Source organism: Cavia porcellus, unplaced genomic scaffold (assembly GCF_034190915.1).
Source record: "Cavia porcellus strain 051 isolate PalLab524CR breed Dunkin Hartley unplaced genomic scaffold, mCavPor4.1 scaffold_14, whole genome shotgun sequence".
Classification (NCBI taxonomy): domain Eukaryota; kingdom Metazoa; phylum Chordata; class Mammalia; order Rodentia; family Caviidae; genus Cavia; species Cavia porcellus.
In genome coordinates, this window is record NW_026947497.1 from 68280657 (window position 1) to 68297329 (window position 16673).

General features: G+C 43.7%; 1 protein-coding gene across 1 annotated transcript; it reads left to right on the plus strand.

Moving 5' to 3' along the window:
* The first annotated feature begins 685 nt into the window (after positions 1–685).
* On the plus strand, positions 686–11860 carry Hrg (histidine rich glycoprotein). Its single transcript, XM_003476934.3, has 7 exons — positions 686–959; positions 2946–3050; positions 3687–3777; positions 5066–5232; positions 6914–6994; positions 8709–8810; positions 11108–11860. The coding sequence occupies exons 1-7, from the start codon at positions 744–746 to the stop codon at positions 11780–11782; spliced, it is 1437 nt and encodes a 478-aa protein (XP_003476982.2). The 5' UTR covers positions 686–743; the 3' UTR covers positions 11783–11860.
* Positions 11861–16673: the final 4813 nt, after the last annotated feature.

The window sequence follows — 16673 nt, forward strand, 5'->3', positions numbered from 1 at the left end:
TCTGGCAAGAATTGTGTCCATTGTAATATGTGTGTTTCCTTATTTAAATCACACAGGCCTGGCCAAAGTGACAATTCCCATGTTAGAAATGAAGAAACTAAGAATCAGTTCTGCCTGAAGTCTGTTTTCATTTTATTTTTATTTTATTTTTTCTAGTACTGGGGATCAACCCCAAGGTTATTCTGCCACTGAGCTATTTCTTGGCCCCTTTTGTCTTTAATTTTGAGACAGGGTCTTGCTAAGCTGCCCTGCTGATTTCACACTTGAGATCTTCCTGCCTCAGCCCCAGGAGTAGCCAGCGTGGGGGCTAATCAACTAATCAACTCCCGTTAGGACGTTACTCTAACTCATTGTCTCCCTCAATAATGTAGTCGTGTTGACCTGAGTTTTCTTGCCATAAACCAAAGAGAGGGCTGCAAACAGGGAGATGGAGGCAAATTACTCCAAGTCCCCCTCCCCCCCCCCACACACCCAGACAGTATTTAGGGTCAATGACAAACTTTGGATTTGCTCTCTACCAGAAATAATCAGCTTTGTTCATCTCACAGTTTCACCACTCACCAGCTGTGTGTTTCAACTTTCTACCCTCGGGATCCACTAATCATTTACAGTCTGTTGACAGATATTTGAACCAGGGTTCAAGGTGAACATCTGCAGTTATACAACAAAAATGTATAAAGACTTAAATTCCATCCATTGTGTGTGCATGTGTGTTCTAGAAAATCCAGGTTAAATTCTCGGCTATGGGTGACCATAGCAGGGGGTGGCTCAGCACCATGAGCCTGCTCACTGCAGCACTGTTTGTCACCACGCTGCGGTATTCCTGGGCCCTGAGTCGCACCGATTGCTCTGCTGTCGAGCCTGAGGCTGAGAAAGCGGTAGACCTGATCAATAAAGGGCGATGGAATGGCTATCTGTTCCAGCTGCTGCGGGTCGCTGATGCCCACTTGGATACAATGGTGAGAATTCGCCAATGGCAGGACTGAGTGGGGAGGCCGTGTCCTAGGTGAATGTGACTATAGCCCTTCAGCCTGTTGTTTGGCACAACCAATGGCTTTGATCAGGGCTTTCTGGTAGTTGCTTTGGCTGCCCTGAGATTGACTAGTATTTTTATGATTGGTGTGTCCTTAACTATGAATAAATCTGCGAATACTTTGAATTTGTCCTGAGCCCAGTTGAGTGCTAAGCACGTAGAAAAACTGAAAACTGGGTTTGTTGGCACAGGTCTATTAGTCCTGGTACTTTGTGGGAGCATCATTTGAGCCCAGGAATTCAAGTTCTGCCTAGGGGAGGGAGAGGGAAGGGAGAGGAAAAGGGAGAGGTGATGGAGGAAGAGGAGGACGAAGAGAAGGAGAAGGGGGAGAAGGAGAAGGAGAGAAACTAAAATTAACTGTAGGCCTTGCCTTCATGGATATAATAATCTACTGATGTACAGAGACAAAAGAGAGGATACATTCAGTGGGTATGTGGAGGAGAAATTGGAGCAACTGAATGAAAGGAGCTCTATTAAGACTGAATGGGAGAAGGCTTCAGCTGGGTTGTAAAGAGTGGGTAGATCTGAATAGGAAGGGGATGTGGAGAAAGGTTTTTCCAGGCAAATTTCAGGCATTGCTTCTAACTGCGAAGAGACGAGAAAAGGAGTACCAGGAAGTAACTGAGTAAGTGGAGGGGAGTCAAGAAGTATAGTGTGGGCTCTGGAGAGACTGAGACCAGTGTGATGGTGGGAGAGAAACTGGGAAGCCCAGCAAGCTTTCTGTCTCTACTGAGATTTACAGCTGTTGGGAATGGGAGTGATGGGCAGTGAGAGGTCGTGGAGAAATAGTGGAACAACTGAAGTCAGGGAGGCCAGGCCATGGGCTACTACACAGGGCACAAGAGCATTCACACTTTGGGGAGTGTTAGAGAGGAAGGAGGGCGCTGCAGAACCGGGACTAGGAAGCACTAGAGGGGTTTAGCTCAGGAAAGCGAGTCCATAATCCTCAAACTCATCCCAGGTTCTCGGCCACAGGTGTGGGACACGGTGTGAATGGCCACTGTGCTGTCTCTCAGTGGCAGCAGGAAGAGTGGGTGTGGAGAGGGGACCCACCGTGTCCAGGGAGAATGAGGCAGGTGACAGGGATGCGCACTAGGAAGCTATCTGTTGTCTTCAGGAATGAGGAAATGAGACCCAGGCTCAGCTGATGGAAATTAAAGCACAGAGAACATTTAAAAGGAAGGTCATTCCCAGCCTGGTTTCTGTGTAGCCAGAGCCAAGACAGGGAAGAAATGCAAATTCATTTACATGTTGAAAGCCAGAACCAGTCAGGTGTAGTGGCCCATGTCTGTGATCCCAGCACTCGGAGGCTGAGGCAGGAGAATTGTTATGAGTTTGAAGCCAGCCTGGAATACAAAGTGAGTTCTAGGCCAGTTTGAACTGCATAGTGAAACCCTGTCTCAAAAAGGAAAAAAGAAAAGCCAGAACCCAAGACACTAATTAACGGCCAATGACAGGGAAGTTTAAAGAGGTTTGTAAGAGAAAAGATTATATTCAGTTTGGGGCAAATCAAAATCAAGGTAAGAAATCTAAATTCACAAGTAGGTCAAGGTGAGAGGACACAACCAGAGACAGAGATTAGAGATGATCTCCACTTACAATTCTTGGCTTGGACCTCCACACCCCCATGCAAACCAACACTGCCACTGGGTAACAGCATTTTCAAAACCTGCAGGCAGAAGAAACATAAGGACCAACTAAAAAGCACAAATTGAAAATAAAACTATTTGAAACTATGTATTCAATAAATAGATTGAGTGACACAAAGGTAGGAAGTTTGTAAAGATTTAGAGGAGAACAAGAATTCTCTAGGAGAAATAAATCGGTTTTATTAAAAAGAAAAAAAAAAGCCCCGTGGGAAACCAGTGAGCTCCACACCCTATTCAGCTGTCACTGTGTTGATGTTCCTCAGGGACCTGCGACAGTGTACTATTTAGCCTTAGATGTCCGGGAATCTGACTGCTGGGTCCTACCTAGGAAGAAGTGCGAAGCAGCTTCTAAACGACCATCTGAAATGGTGAGTAATCTGGAATCGAGTCTCCTGCCCCACCCCATGTTTGTACCCTCTTTCCACGACTCTGCTTCCTCTGGGAGCCACGGGCTCCAGTGATCCCAGAGGTAAGAGCAGCTTACGATGGAGATTCGTGGAGATTGCATTGACTTTGACTAGAACTCTCTGGAGAGCCATTCCTGGGAACCCTGTGCAAGGTACACAAGCAAGTCTCTTAGGACAGCATGACCAACTTGGGGGTCCTTGGGCCAGGCACCTAGCATCCCTAAACTCCCAAGAGGGACTTAGAGAAGATGAATTGCAAGATCATTTCCCACCCTCACAAGCTATGAGTCTATGAATCCCGCGAAGCCTGATCTCATTAGCAGGAATGGCCAAAAGAATCCGTTCTCTTGAGGAGCAGGATCTTGCTGGATGAGCTGGGTGTGGGACCTGAATGCCAGTTCTTTGCCATAGGTGGAGGGGGGAGGATAGATCTGCAGAGGAACAATATGTTCTGTGTGTGATACACAGAAACAGACTAAGAAAGTACGGGGTTTGATGGAGTAGACCCCAGATCCATTTTCAATGGCCAGTGGGGGCCGTTCCCTTGTATGCACCCTCATCAGAAGAAGCCAAGAACTCAAACCCTCTCTTTTACAGGTGATTGGACAGTGTAAGGTAATAGCTAAGCGATATTCAAAAGAATCTCAGGATTTTAAGGTGAAAGACTTTAACTGCACCACAAGTTCTGGTATGTTCTTCTATTATGTTGCTAATGAATTACAGATTAATATAAACTCAGTCATATGGTGGTAATTGTCACCTAACACCATGATATACTTCAGAGGGGGTCCCTGTCCTCGCAGGGTCTACTCTAGTCACTCTTCTGAGAGCATAGAGAAGATAAGGTTGCCCTGTTGCTGGGACAGCTTCTTTTAAAGAAATTCAGCGTACAAAGTTAGACATTTACACGAAGGAACATAGCATCACTGTGGATATAGGCTCTGGGTTCCGACCTGAGTTTGAATCTCGGCATTATCATATATTAGTTCTGTGGTCCTGGCAGCAAGTTACTTAACTTCCTTCTGCTTTCCTCATTTGTAAAATAATGATAGTAATAATAATAATAATGATAATAATATAGCTCCCAGGGTTTTCATTAGAGCTAATAAGATGCTCTATGCAGCATACTACACAAAGTATTTAGCACTCACTGAGGACTGGCTTCAGCATTTAAAAGTTGGAGCCTATAGAGAAACTTTGTATTATCTAACCTCACACATGGCTGTGAAGGAAAGATTTGGACACTTTCTATTTTAGAGATAAGATAACTGAAACTGGAGGAGTTCAGTGATGTGGGCTTGGGAACACACCCATGGCGATGAAGACATGTGTTTTTCTCAGCACTGTTGATTCTAAAGTCCATGCTCTTCTTACCTACTTTTTCCAAAAACTGTACCACAGAAACCCTTTTTAAATAGCAAATCACAATAGTCAAACATAGTCAAACATCAAACAGTTTCTGCAGATCACTTAAAAGAAAGGTTAAGATATATTTTTTTCTGTCTGGACAAAACTTTATGTTCAGGGTTCTCTTCCTTCTTGGTAAAAAAAAAAAAAAAGTGAAGAATTCATTTAAATAGTAGCACCAGAACCTGATATAGTGGTGCATTCCTAAAACCCCTGCACTAAGGAGGCTGAGGCAGGAAGATCTCAAGTTCTGGGCTGGCCAGAAAGCAATAAGAACATCCTGTTTCACTAAAAGAAATCTAAGATAAGTGGACAGAATATTAACAGTTTGTTTTTGGGGGAAGGAAGGGGATTATGAATAGGGGGTCTCAACACAGACATCAGTAAAATCAGAAGAAAAGATCAGAAGTCCTTAAACTAGTTACTCCGGTTCTCCCTCCCACAATTCGCCCATCTGTAAAGGAAACTGTTGTTATTCTTGCTACCATGCCAATGCGAATGACAGTGAGCTCTGAGGCTGGCATTGCCACCCCTGACCCCGTAACCACCACACTGCATCTTCCCTCTAGTCTCCTCAGCCCTGAGCAACACCAAAGACAGTCCTGTGCTCTTTGATTTCTTCGAGGACACTGAGCCCTACAGACCACAAGCTGAAAAAGCTCTGGACAAGTACAAAAAGGAGAACGAGGCTTTTGCTTCTTTCAGAGTGGACCAAGTAGCACGTGTCATAGTGGCGGTAAGTCTGTGTCAACGTCTGCTAGAGTCTGAGGCCAGGCTGCTGCTGGCCACGTGGGCCGAGCGTCCCTCTCTGCACCTGCTTCAATCAGTCGGCTGTCTTTTAAATTGCTGCTACCTTTGCCGCTATTGGGAGAGACACAGCAGGTCCCCAAGAACTCATCTTCCGTGGGTTTTTTTATTTTGTGGGGAGGAGGAATGGCTAGCTGGCCGAGAAGAGAAAAACCCAAAAAAGAAAAGGGAGGGAAAGATAAGAGTGTCTTAGGGTTATAGGAATTATTAAAAAGCATGCAACTTTAGCCAGAAGTGGTTAGCACATGCCCGTGATCCGGGCAGTCTGGAGGTTGAGGTGGGAGGATCACCATGAATTCGAGGTAAACCTGGGTTCCATATTAAGTTTAATGCCAATCTGGAGTACATAGTGAGACCCTGGCTCAGGGAACAAAGAGCAAGAAAAGAAAAGAAAGCGAGGCTCAGAGAAGCAACTTTGCCACCCCCAGTTTTTCTAAGGAGTTAGATGGCCCCCAGCCTTACTGTCCCAGGACTCCAGCACCTCCACCAGGACACAGTGATGGATAGAGCAGCTACTTGATGTTTGCTTGCATTCTGTAAATGCAAAGTTAAGTGAAGGATGGTGCACACGAGCTGCAGGATGAATAAATGCAGTTAGCAGAAAGGATGGGGCTAGGAGTATAGCTCAGTGGTGTAAGTGCCTGCCCCCCAAGCACGAGGTCCTGAGTTCAATCCCCGATGTTTCAGACAGGTGCATACTGGGAACAGTTTCAAGACATGTTATTGAGGGGGAAACTGAGTTACAGAAAAATACACTGTTATGTTCACACTTAAATCTCATTGTATACAAGCAAGTAGGGAAAGGCTAGAAAAAGAAACACATCGAACCGAGGAGGGCTGGAGGAAGAAAAATCTTTTTATGCTGTGTCTGATTATGTCAGTATAAGGAACCCTATCAGCAAAATGATACTTCCCTCATTACTTCTGTGATGCTTTTTTCTCTTCTTTCTTTCCTTTATTACTAGTGTGTGTGTGTGTGAGGGGGTGGAGGGCACTGGGATTGAATCCAAGATCTTTTCACTGAGCTACGTTTCTAGCTCATTTTATTTTTTATTTTGAGGTAGGGTTTTGCTAGTTTATTAAATTGTCCAGGCTGGGCTTCAGCTCACAATCCTCCTGCCTAGGCCTCCAGAGTGCTGGAACTGCAGACATGTGCCTTCATGCCCGGCTTGTGTGATATATCTTTTTATTAGCTCATGTTGGTGACACATGATTGCATCCATCATGGGAAGTTAGTGCCGGGATATGACACATCTTGATTTTTCATGGCATCTCCTCAGCCCCCCTCTTACCCTTCTGCCACCTCTAGATCTTCTCATTTGCAAAAGATCTATGTCCTTCTTCCCTTTGTCTTTTTTTTTCTTCTTAGAAAGTGACACGTTTTTAAAAGTCAGAAACCCATGAGGCAAGAGGATCGCTGCGAGTTCAAGGCCAGGCTGAACTACATAGGGAGAGCCTGTCTCAAAAACAAAAGGCAGAAACTAAGAAACACAGCTCGCATTGGCTATTGTAATTCTCACAGTGTTTTACCACATACTGGACAGTAGGTATCTACCGCTTCCCCTCCTACTTTTTCTGTTCCTGAAAAAGTGTTGATCTTTCTGTTTTAGAAAGGAGGAGAACGAACCAATTACTATGTGGATTTCTCTGTGAGGAACTGTTCTGCATACCAATTCCACAGAAGCCCTAACGTGAGTACAATAAGTGTCTGTGAAATCCTTGTCATCTAAAGAGCCTTCCTACCAGTCAGGGGCTCCACTAAGTACTCTGCACATACGACCACTTATTAATACTCCCACCACCCAAAGATGCTTTTCCTAAACCCCGACTTTCAGCTGGGAAACTGAGGCACAGAACCATTAAACAAACCATGAGAGAATGATTTTAGAATATATGTGACATATATTTAAATTTAAAACTGAGGTTTTAACCCAAAAGGTTTAGGTAAAACTAATAAGGGCTTTTATTAAGACTCTGTACGTACTAGGTGCTGTCATTCATTAGGTCCTGTGGACACCTACAGATCCCACTCAACACGGAGGAGGTAACCAAGGCTCAGCAAGTGAAGGTCTTACAGATGTTCAAAATTGCGCTAAGATTAAAATCCTTCCAGGCAACCCATTTAGGACACCTCCTGTTCCTATTCCCCGTTCCTATTCTCCAATAAATTTTTCTACCCTTAAAAATAAAATAAAATAAAATCCTTATTCTCATGCCCAGTGCAGGGGGGTTTTCTCCTAACCATTTACATGGTGACCTGCATACCTACTGGAGGTATTACCTGACATTTCCATAGAGATGTACAGTTTACAAAACACCTCTACCCGTAATAAATACTAAGAGGAGTCTCCTGACAACCTTGCTGAGATGAGGCCTCTGCCTCCATTTCCCCAGAAAAGGGGGACCTAGAATTTTAGCCACATACCTAAAAGCTCTTCACTAGAAAGTATAGAGCACCAGAGTTGAATTCGGATTCCAAGTTGGATTTTTCTGAGGTTTGACACATCTTCTGAGGTTTCTTCTTGGCCAAAAGAAAGAAAGCACTCAGCGTTTCCTTTCTGACTGTTCACATTTTTAACCTGAACCAGTTCTAGATTCCTGTTTAGTGCCCACCACAAAAGACACCTCACTTCCCACCCCCCATTCCCACCGCCAGCGAAGTCTTAGATACGCTTGTGTGGGTAGCACAAATCCAGAGGGGAGCTATGAGGGCTGCAGAGAAGGCAGCTCAGTGCTAAGTGCCTTACAGACTTCTTTCACTTACCCAGCCCTCTCACAGCCTACAGGGAGAAGGTTTCCTCCTCATTTTACAAAGACCGAGTTTTGGAAATTTTGTGTAACTGGTAAATGGTGAAGTTGGGTTTACACAGGTGTGTGTGATGCCAGAATTGTACTCAGGGCCTCAAAGTTTAACAGTCTTTTCTGGCTAGTTAAAGCTACATGAATCCTTCTTCTACATCATTCTTCACTCCACGTGGGCACAGGCAACTCAGGTGTTCAGCGCAAAAAACGCTGGCCTGACTGCAAAACAAGAGTGATGCTCATTACTCCCTGCCATGTGTGGGGAAGCCCAGTGTTGGTGACTGCTCATGGGTGAGAAGCACGGAAACTTGTAAAGAACTTTCTGAACCCTGTGCTTCCCCAAGTATTTTTGCTTGGGAAAGACTGATATATACCTGATGGAGCTACCTTATAATATCTGATAATATTACCTTGATTTTTCTAACACTCACCTTCCTTTCCTGAAGGCCTAGAAGTTTACAACCCTGACTGAGAACTTTTACACTCCGTGCATGTGCAAATGCATGCACACATGTGTAGGCACATATGCACAGCCCAGGGGCACACACACAGCCCCCACCCTCCATGTACATGCTCACTAACATGCTTCTTTCTCTTTTGTAGGTCTTTGGATTCTGTAGAGCAGATTTGTCCTATGCTACAGAGCCTTCTGAATTGGAAACCCCAAAAGACCTTCTTGTAGACTGTGAAGTATTTAACTTTGAGGTGAGTTGTTGAGGATGTTTTGTCTTAAACAATGGCAGCATGAGGGATATTTTCACACATAGCATATTCCTACAGCTGGGTGTGTATGTGTATGTTTGTATAACATTCCCAGAGAAAAGATGCATGCAGAGCAGTCTCTGGGGAAAGGAGTGAAATTGCTGTTATGGTGCAAAACATATGAAATATTTCCAAAACTGGGGAAAAGGTAGGATTTAGAAGACACATAAAATCACAAACAACTCAATCAATTTTGAATGAATATGAAAATGGTCATTGTAATCAGAACTTCAGTGCTGACATTTAGTAATTCTGAACACTTAGCATTAGACATAGAGTATAAGGGGAACAAACAAGTCTTAAATTTATCATGTAAAGTATGCATAGGCAGAGTTCATAAACAAAATGGGCATCCTCAGATGGGGTTTAGCTCAGTGGTATAAGTGCCTGTCTGACAGGCAGAAGCTTGTGAGTTCGATCCTTGGTACCAAAAAAAAAGGGCATCTGAGATGAATGCACACTTCTCAGATGACTTACACAAATGGCAAATAAATATATTAAAAAATCTTCAGGGCTGGGCATATAACTCAGAGACACTAGCGCCTGCCTGGCAAGGGTAAGGTCCTGAGCTCTATTCGTGATATGAAAAATAAAAATAAAAATTATTCAACATCACTGGTCAATTGAGAGATACAAATTAAAACAACACTGAGATTTCATCTCACCCTAGAAAGAATGACTATTATCAAGAAGTAAAGCAATAACAAATGCTGTAGGGGGAAAAGGAACCCTTTTCCACTGTTGGTGGGAGTATCTACTGGCGTGACTACTATGGAAATCAGTATGGAGATTCCTAAAAAATTAGGATTTAGAGTTCTCATCCAACTTAGCTATTCCCCTTCTGGGTATCTTCCCAAAAGAATTCAAAACATCATGCCACAGTGATATATGTGCACCTATGATTACAGCAGCACAATTTGTAATAGCTAAATCTTGGAAACACCTAAAATGTCCATTGACCAAGGAATGGATAAAAAAGATATGGTATTTTCATGCAATGGTGTACTGCTGCACCATAAAGAAGGATAAACTTGAGACTTTTATTCGTAAATGGATGCAACTGGAGACCACACTCATAAGTGAAATAAATCAGACTTAAATATGTAAACATCAGATTGTCTCCCTGGTAGGAGCAACTGAAAGAGTAAATATGGTCTAAAATGTACAGTAGATATTTTGAAGTGGGAAGAAATTATTCAAAACAAAAAAGGAATGAGAATGGGTGAAGGAGAAAGGACAGTACGGAAAAGGAAACAGTGCAAGTCAGTACTGTTGGTGCTTTTAGTGCATTATGAAGGAAGGTTTGTGCTAATACTGAATGCAGAAATCTTTTTTGCACTGTGGGCCAAACTCATGACCTCATATTTGTCAGGCAGGCACTTGTGATTTGGAGCTATATTGCCAGGCTGATTGGAGACATTTTTATACCCATCTCTTGTACCCTGAGTAACTATTTTAAAGATAACAATACACAATGCATTAACTATTGTTATTCTCCTATTATTTTGTTAATGAAATTTTATTTTACCCTTTTTCCATAAAATAAAAAAATGTATCATGTAAAGGTATACAAAATAAGACACAAAATGATATTTTATATCTGCCTTAGGAATCTTTATATTATTTTATGAGTATACACAGAACTGTTTCTCAAAGTAATTTTTATATCAGACAAAAAAGAAAACGGAAAGAGGGCTGGGGACTTGGCTCAGTGGTGTAAATGCCTATCTGGCAAGTGCAAAGGTCTTGAGTTGAGAGGTTAAATGTTCTTCCTCTAGGAGCAAAAGCAAGTTTTACCATCAAGCTTTAGAACTCTGCTGGAAATATCAGTTATGGCATTGATTTTTCAAACATCGCTCTATGAATGGGTGCCATTCCTTAATATCATTTTACCATGTTGTGTTGAAATAAGAAAAATAAGGATAATGAAAAAAAATTTCATAATGTAACACGTAGTCACTTAAAGGGCCATCCTTTGCTCTGAGGTTATCATTTTCACTTTTGTCAAACTATTATCCTTTTTAAAAATAGAGATGGTGTTAGATGGCAGTTTTTGTTTTTGTTTTAAAGGTCAAGTTGGCCAGATAAAAGTCTGAGACATGTTTTTGTTTCCCTCTTTAAGAAGAATAATTCATGTATACAGTCGTGACATCTGAGAGTGATTTGCTTAAACCGTGCTAAATATCAAACTTCTCCTTTGGTGTTGCATGATGACTTCACTTTTCTGTGTCTTTTACCAGGATCATAAAAACATCAGTGATTTGCCACACCATGGAGGGCATCATCACCACTTTGGTCCTCATGGACCCCCTCCCCATGGGCACCCTCCCCATGGACATCCTCCTCATGGGCCCCCTCCCCATGGACACCATCCCCATGGACCCCCTCCCCATGGACACCATCCCCATGAGCATCCTCCTCATGGGCCCCCTCCCCATGGACACCATCCTCATGGACCCCCTCCCCATGGACACCATCCCCATGGGCATCCTCCTCATGGGCCCCCTCCCCATAGACACCATCCCCATGGTCATGGTTTCCATGACTTTGGACCCTGTGATCCACCACAGGATTACCAAGGTCCCAAAGATCACCAGCATCATGGTCATGATCATGGTCATGGTCCATCACATAGACATGCAGGAGAAAAAGAGCCAGGTAAAGGACACTTCCGTTTCCATCGCAGAAAATCTGGACATATTGTCCGACTGCCTCCACTGAAAGTAGGTGAAGTTCTTCCTCTGCCTGAAGCCAATTTTCCCCGTTTCCTGTTACCATTCCACAACTACTCCATACCGCCAGAGTTTCAGCCCTTCCCTCAGTCCACGCTCCCCTCCGCATCATGTCCGGGGAAGTTCAAGAGCGAGCTCCCCACGCAACTTGAAGACTTTTTTGCATACAAGTCTTCAAAATAAAATCTGACTCCTTAAAAGAAAAAAATGAAATGTTCTGAATGAGAATCATGAATAAAATGTGGTCACTATAAATGCAAATTGCAGTCCATTAACCTTTATTTTTATACTCAGGGTACAGCCAAATGTGGGTGGGGGAAAGAGATGGTATACGAATACATAGACAAATGGCAAGAATATGTGAATATAGTTCAGGATGGCCTTGAACTTCCAGCAATCCTCCTGCCTCAGCCTCCCGAGTGCTGAGATCACAAGCATGCACCACTATACCTGACATGACTTTTGATCATTGGCCAACCAGGTGCCCCTGTTGAGAGATACTCTCTAGCATGTTCTCATCACTGAGCTGGTTTATTTGCTACTTCTCTATCAAACTAGGGATAGCATAGGCGTCTCTGAAAGACCACAGAGAACATTAACTGAAGAGATACACACCATGGTTATTTTCTGCTTGGGAATTTGCTGCCTTCCAGGCTGCAAAGTTAGAAAGTAGGGAAAGTTCTCCTCTGTCTCAGGACACCCAGATCCTTCTGTCTTCTCCCCAGACTGGAGTGTCTCTTTCCAGTCTCACATAAGTTTGCTTTATTCATTTTCTTGGTGCCAAAGATTCTTTCCCCACAATCTAGTCCTCTTTGCTTTCCCTTCTTCCCAGAGTTCATGCATTAAAAACAGGCTAGTAACACTTCAGGTTGTTTCCACCTTCCAGCCACAATGGTTGCTAGATACTCTAAATACCAGTGATGTAACCACTGAGCAGCCAGACCAGATATAACAACCAATCAGAACCCTCGCTGTGCATAAACAACCACTGTGGCCATCCTGGTCAGGCACTAGCTGGACACTGCCTGGACAAATGATGCTCTTCCCCAGGTGAGCTGTCTGATGAGGATTTGAGAAAGATGAAGTCCAGGAAGAAGAGAGAGAGAGAGAGAGAGAGAGAGAGAGAGAGAGAGAGAGAGATATCCATAACTCAAAGTATATTATTCTCTTAAAAGCATTTGTTTTATAATTTATAAAGTACTTTCACAAACATTATTTGAGTTCATGAAAGCATAAGAATTGATCAAGGGGTGGAGGGAGGTGGGAGAGAGAAGAAGGCAAGGAGAAGTGAAAAGGAAGGCGTGTCACACGCACACACCAGCTCCCTGTGACATACTGCACACGTGAGCTAATGAAAATGTTTAAACACTAAAACCAATAAAAGAAAGCATAAGGATTGAAAGCAATCCATTTTAATTAAATGCATTAATCTTATGCAAATACAGTTGCTGCAGTAAATAAATTAGTAAAAAAATAATGTATACTCACCCTAGGGAATTTTCAACCTACTAGACATTTCACACAACAAGCCATTGCTGGGTATTTTTCTGGTATTTTCAGGTCATGAGGGCTAATGGGTATGTGAATGTTTATTTGCAGGTGTCTTATCAAAAGGGATGTGACTGTTTAGCCAAACATCTAAGCTCCAAAATCTTCACTCTTCCCCTGAGAATTTCTTTTCCTTTCTTACATAGCTTCTTATCTCAATGGTACTTCCATTCTTGACGTAAAGACCAGAAATATTTATTAATTATTTCCATTTCTTTATTCCCAGTATGTCAGCATAGATCCTGACTGTTTTACTCATTAAAATGCCTACCATAGAGTAAGTGTTCAAGAATGTTCATTTATTGAATCGATATGGTAAACATGTATGGATTTTCATGTTTTATGATTTAATGTTTACCAACAACCCTCTTATATAAGTAATACCATTGGATGGAGGTAGGACAGCTGCCCTAACAAACAATCTCCGGGTCTTAATGACACAGAATTTGGTTGGTGTTGGGAGCCGCGGCCGAGCCCGGTCGCCTTACTTGGCGGACGTGAGGCCTGTAGGAAAGAGCAAAGCCTGAGCTAGATTACCCCTCCCATCGAGTGAGCCAAGATGGCGCCTGCTTCCTGTCCCCTGATTGCCCTGGCGACGTAAACAGCCCGCGCAATAGATTAGTCTACCTAGCAACCAATGACGATGACCAATCAGCTTGCATTGCTTGCTGTTGCCCTATTGGATGATGAGTCCATATATATGTATGTGTGACCCTCCCGGCGGGGAGAGATAGAGGAAGTCCACCGGTGAGAAAGGACTGGTGGCAGAGCAGAGGCCTCGCGCGGCCCACGCGGAGACAAATAAAGACAAGGTTGCACACCGTCAGAATCTGTCGGGTGTTCTTTCCTGCCGGCCGGGAGCGACACCGACAGGTTGGCTTTCGTGTGAGTCACTAACGGTGACCATCCCAGGAGGAGCCAGGGTCCTAGGCTCCTTCTGTCTTGTGGCTCTTCCTGGTCCTTAGCCTCAGGATTTCCTCCTGGATCCTCTGCAACTGACCCCCACAGGGAGAGAGTGGAGAACAGAGAAAGTGGTTCTGAGGGCCCCAGCCTGGAAGTAACAGGCATCCCTTACATTCCCAGCACGCTGGCAATGACCACATCTAACACAAGGAAGATCTGGCATAGTCTCCACATACTCCAGGGAAGAAGGGAAGCTGGGCCACCTCAACAGCCATGTTTAAAGAAGAATAATGCGAATTAAAGAAGCTTGGGACTTGCCTCCAATCTCACAGTCCGTACACGGAAGGACTGGGATTAGATCCTCAGCGGGCCTCCTCCAAGACTACATTATTTCCTCTTCACTACACTGCCTAACTGCACAGGCCCAGTCAGCTCTGAATTCTCACTTGAACCTCTGTGACGATCAGGGACTCTAGCAGCTTCTTTCCAGGACTCTGGTGTCCTGAGCGAACAAGTGGATAAGACAGATTGTAAAGACGGCAGGGGTACAGATTTGCTGAAGGCAAAATGATACCATTCCCGCAGGGCAGGAGCCAGGTGGCAAGGAAGGTTCAGTGTGGTCCCCCCATGAGTAAAGAGAAAAGAGCCCTTGGTATCCAAAATATACCCTGGCTGGCCTCATCTCATGTAACTATGATAAGGGGACGGTTGTCCCACTGAAAAACCATTTCAGCCTCATGCCAGATGAGGATAAGGAGCAGTGCCTTTTGATTGGTTGTGTCCAGATCTAAATGAAGGATTAAGGATAGCATCTTCTGATTGGTCCCATGAATACCCCTGAAGGAAGGACTAGGGATAGGGTTTCCTGATTGGTCCAGTGAATGGTGCCCAAAAGCCTTAAGCCTGGAGTCATTCGAGTCCTGTGTTCTGTACATTCTCTGCCACTCTGGCTTCTGGCACATTTCCTTCCAGTTTACACCAGCCCTAATCTCCTACCTCACAGCTCCCTCTGCACGGAACACACTGTTCCTTCCTCACTCCCTCAACTCTCAGTTTCTCCAGGTGTGCCTGCCTCTAAACCAGGACCTTACCCAAGTATCTGCCGCCTTTAATTACCCCCCCCTTTCCCTATAATTTTCCCCCGTTAGAATCTGCCTTCTACCATTACATGCACTTGGAGCTACTTCATTAAGTCAGGGATTCCTAACCATTCCCTTCTAATATTAGACATAGCTTGTAAGAATGAATTACCAGGCCCTGAACATAAATTACCTCTGTCACTCCTCAAAACAACCCCGTGAAGATAATATGATTTTTGACATTTTACAAGTGAGGAGGCCAGAGATGTAGCTCAGCAACAAAAGTGATTGCCTGGCAAGCGCAAGGTCCTGAGCTCAACTCTTGGTACCAAAAAAACAAAACAAAACAAAATAAAAAATACAAGTGAAAACTTGAGCATAAGAAGGTCATGTGAGGCTGACTCACTTGGGGTTGCCCAGCAGTTAAGCAGCAGAGTCAGACTTGAATCCAGGCTGCCAAGCACACGTTCCTGCCATACCATGACCAGACCACCACAGCCTGCACTGAGCCCCCTTCCCCAGCACCTCTCAGGTAGACTGGAGACCCCATGGAAGAAAACCTTTCATTTTACCCCACCTCACTTTTCCTGATCTTCCTGTTCTTCGTAGCACTTAAAGGCAAGCATTTGCTGATCATTTTAACTATCCCTAGGCCTGTCTCTGCAAATAGTCTGATGGTTTAGGCCAGTGGTGGTGGACCTATTGCAGGCATGCTACTTGTTTTTCTTTCAGGATAAAAGATGCTAACCAATGAGTTGTTTTTCTGACACTAAAACCTCAGGAGATTCTGGCTTAATCTCAGTGCTGGCATTTTTTGATAAACTTAAGATCATACTCTTAAGTGAAATAAAACAGACACACATGTATAAACATCATATTGTCTCACTAGTATGAGAAGCTGAAAGAAACAATATATGCATTTGTGTATGTATATGTGTATAGATGGTTGAGATAGTTACACGACTGATTTCTCTGGGGTCATTGAAGAGAAAGATCTGTGCTGATATTGTTCAGACAATATCTTGTGATCTGAGTGAATGATTTTGGGATGACAATGTGCATTGTACCATTGTTGCCCCCTGGTTGTCATGTTTTGAAATTTTATTTCTCTTTGGAAATAAAATGGATTTTAAAAAATAAATAAAATGTTTGCCATCGCTGGTTTAAGCTATCTCTTTTTCATGCATGCTCTCTGTCTCCTGAATACTGGGGCATTTCTCTTCATAAAACTAATACAACTGAGCAGAGAAAGGCTGGCTTGGCAGAGACCAGCCAGGGTGTCTATAGTTTATTTTCAGCTATGCTCAGGTCATTGGGGAGCTCCTAGAACTCACTGGATGCTAAGACTTCCCAGGCACTCACTAGAAATAATAGCAGTGGTTTCTATGCAGATGGCTGTCCTGCAAACGAATTATGTGAGCCATGTCTGCACGTTGGACTTGCTGTGGCATTGTTCACATATGCAGTGATCTTCGTTGATGGCTTTGGGAAAGTCACAGGGAATAACAGAGCTAGCTGGTAGTTTTTTCTGCTTCTTGATTATA

Excerpts from the sequence above, each read along its gene's own strand:
- Hrg (XM_003476934.3), top strand. The coding sequence starts at position 744 with ATGGGTGACCATAGCAGGGGGTGGCTCAGCACCATGAGCCTGCTCACT. Across the intron at positions 960-2,945 it reads ATGCCCACTTGGATACAATG|GGACCTGCGACAGTGTACTA; the intron begins GTGAGAATTCGC and ends GATGTTCCTCAG. Across the intron at positions 3,778-5,065 it reads TAACTGCACCACAAGTTCTG|TCTCCTCAGCCCTGAGCAAC; the intron begins GTATGTTCTTCT and ends TCTTCCCTCTAG.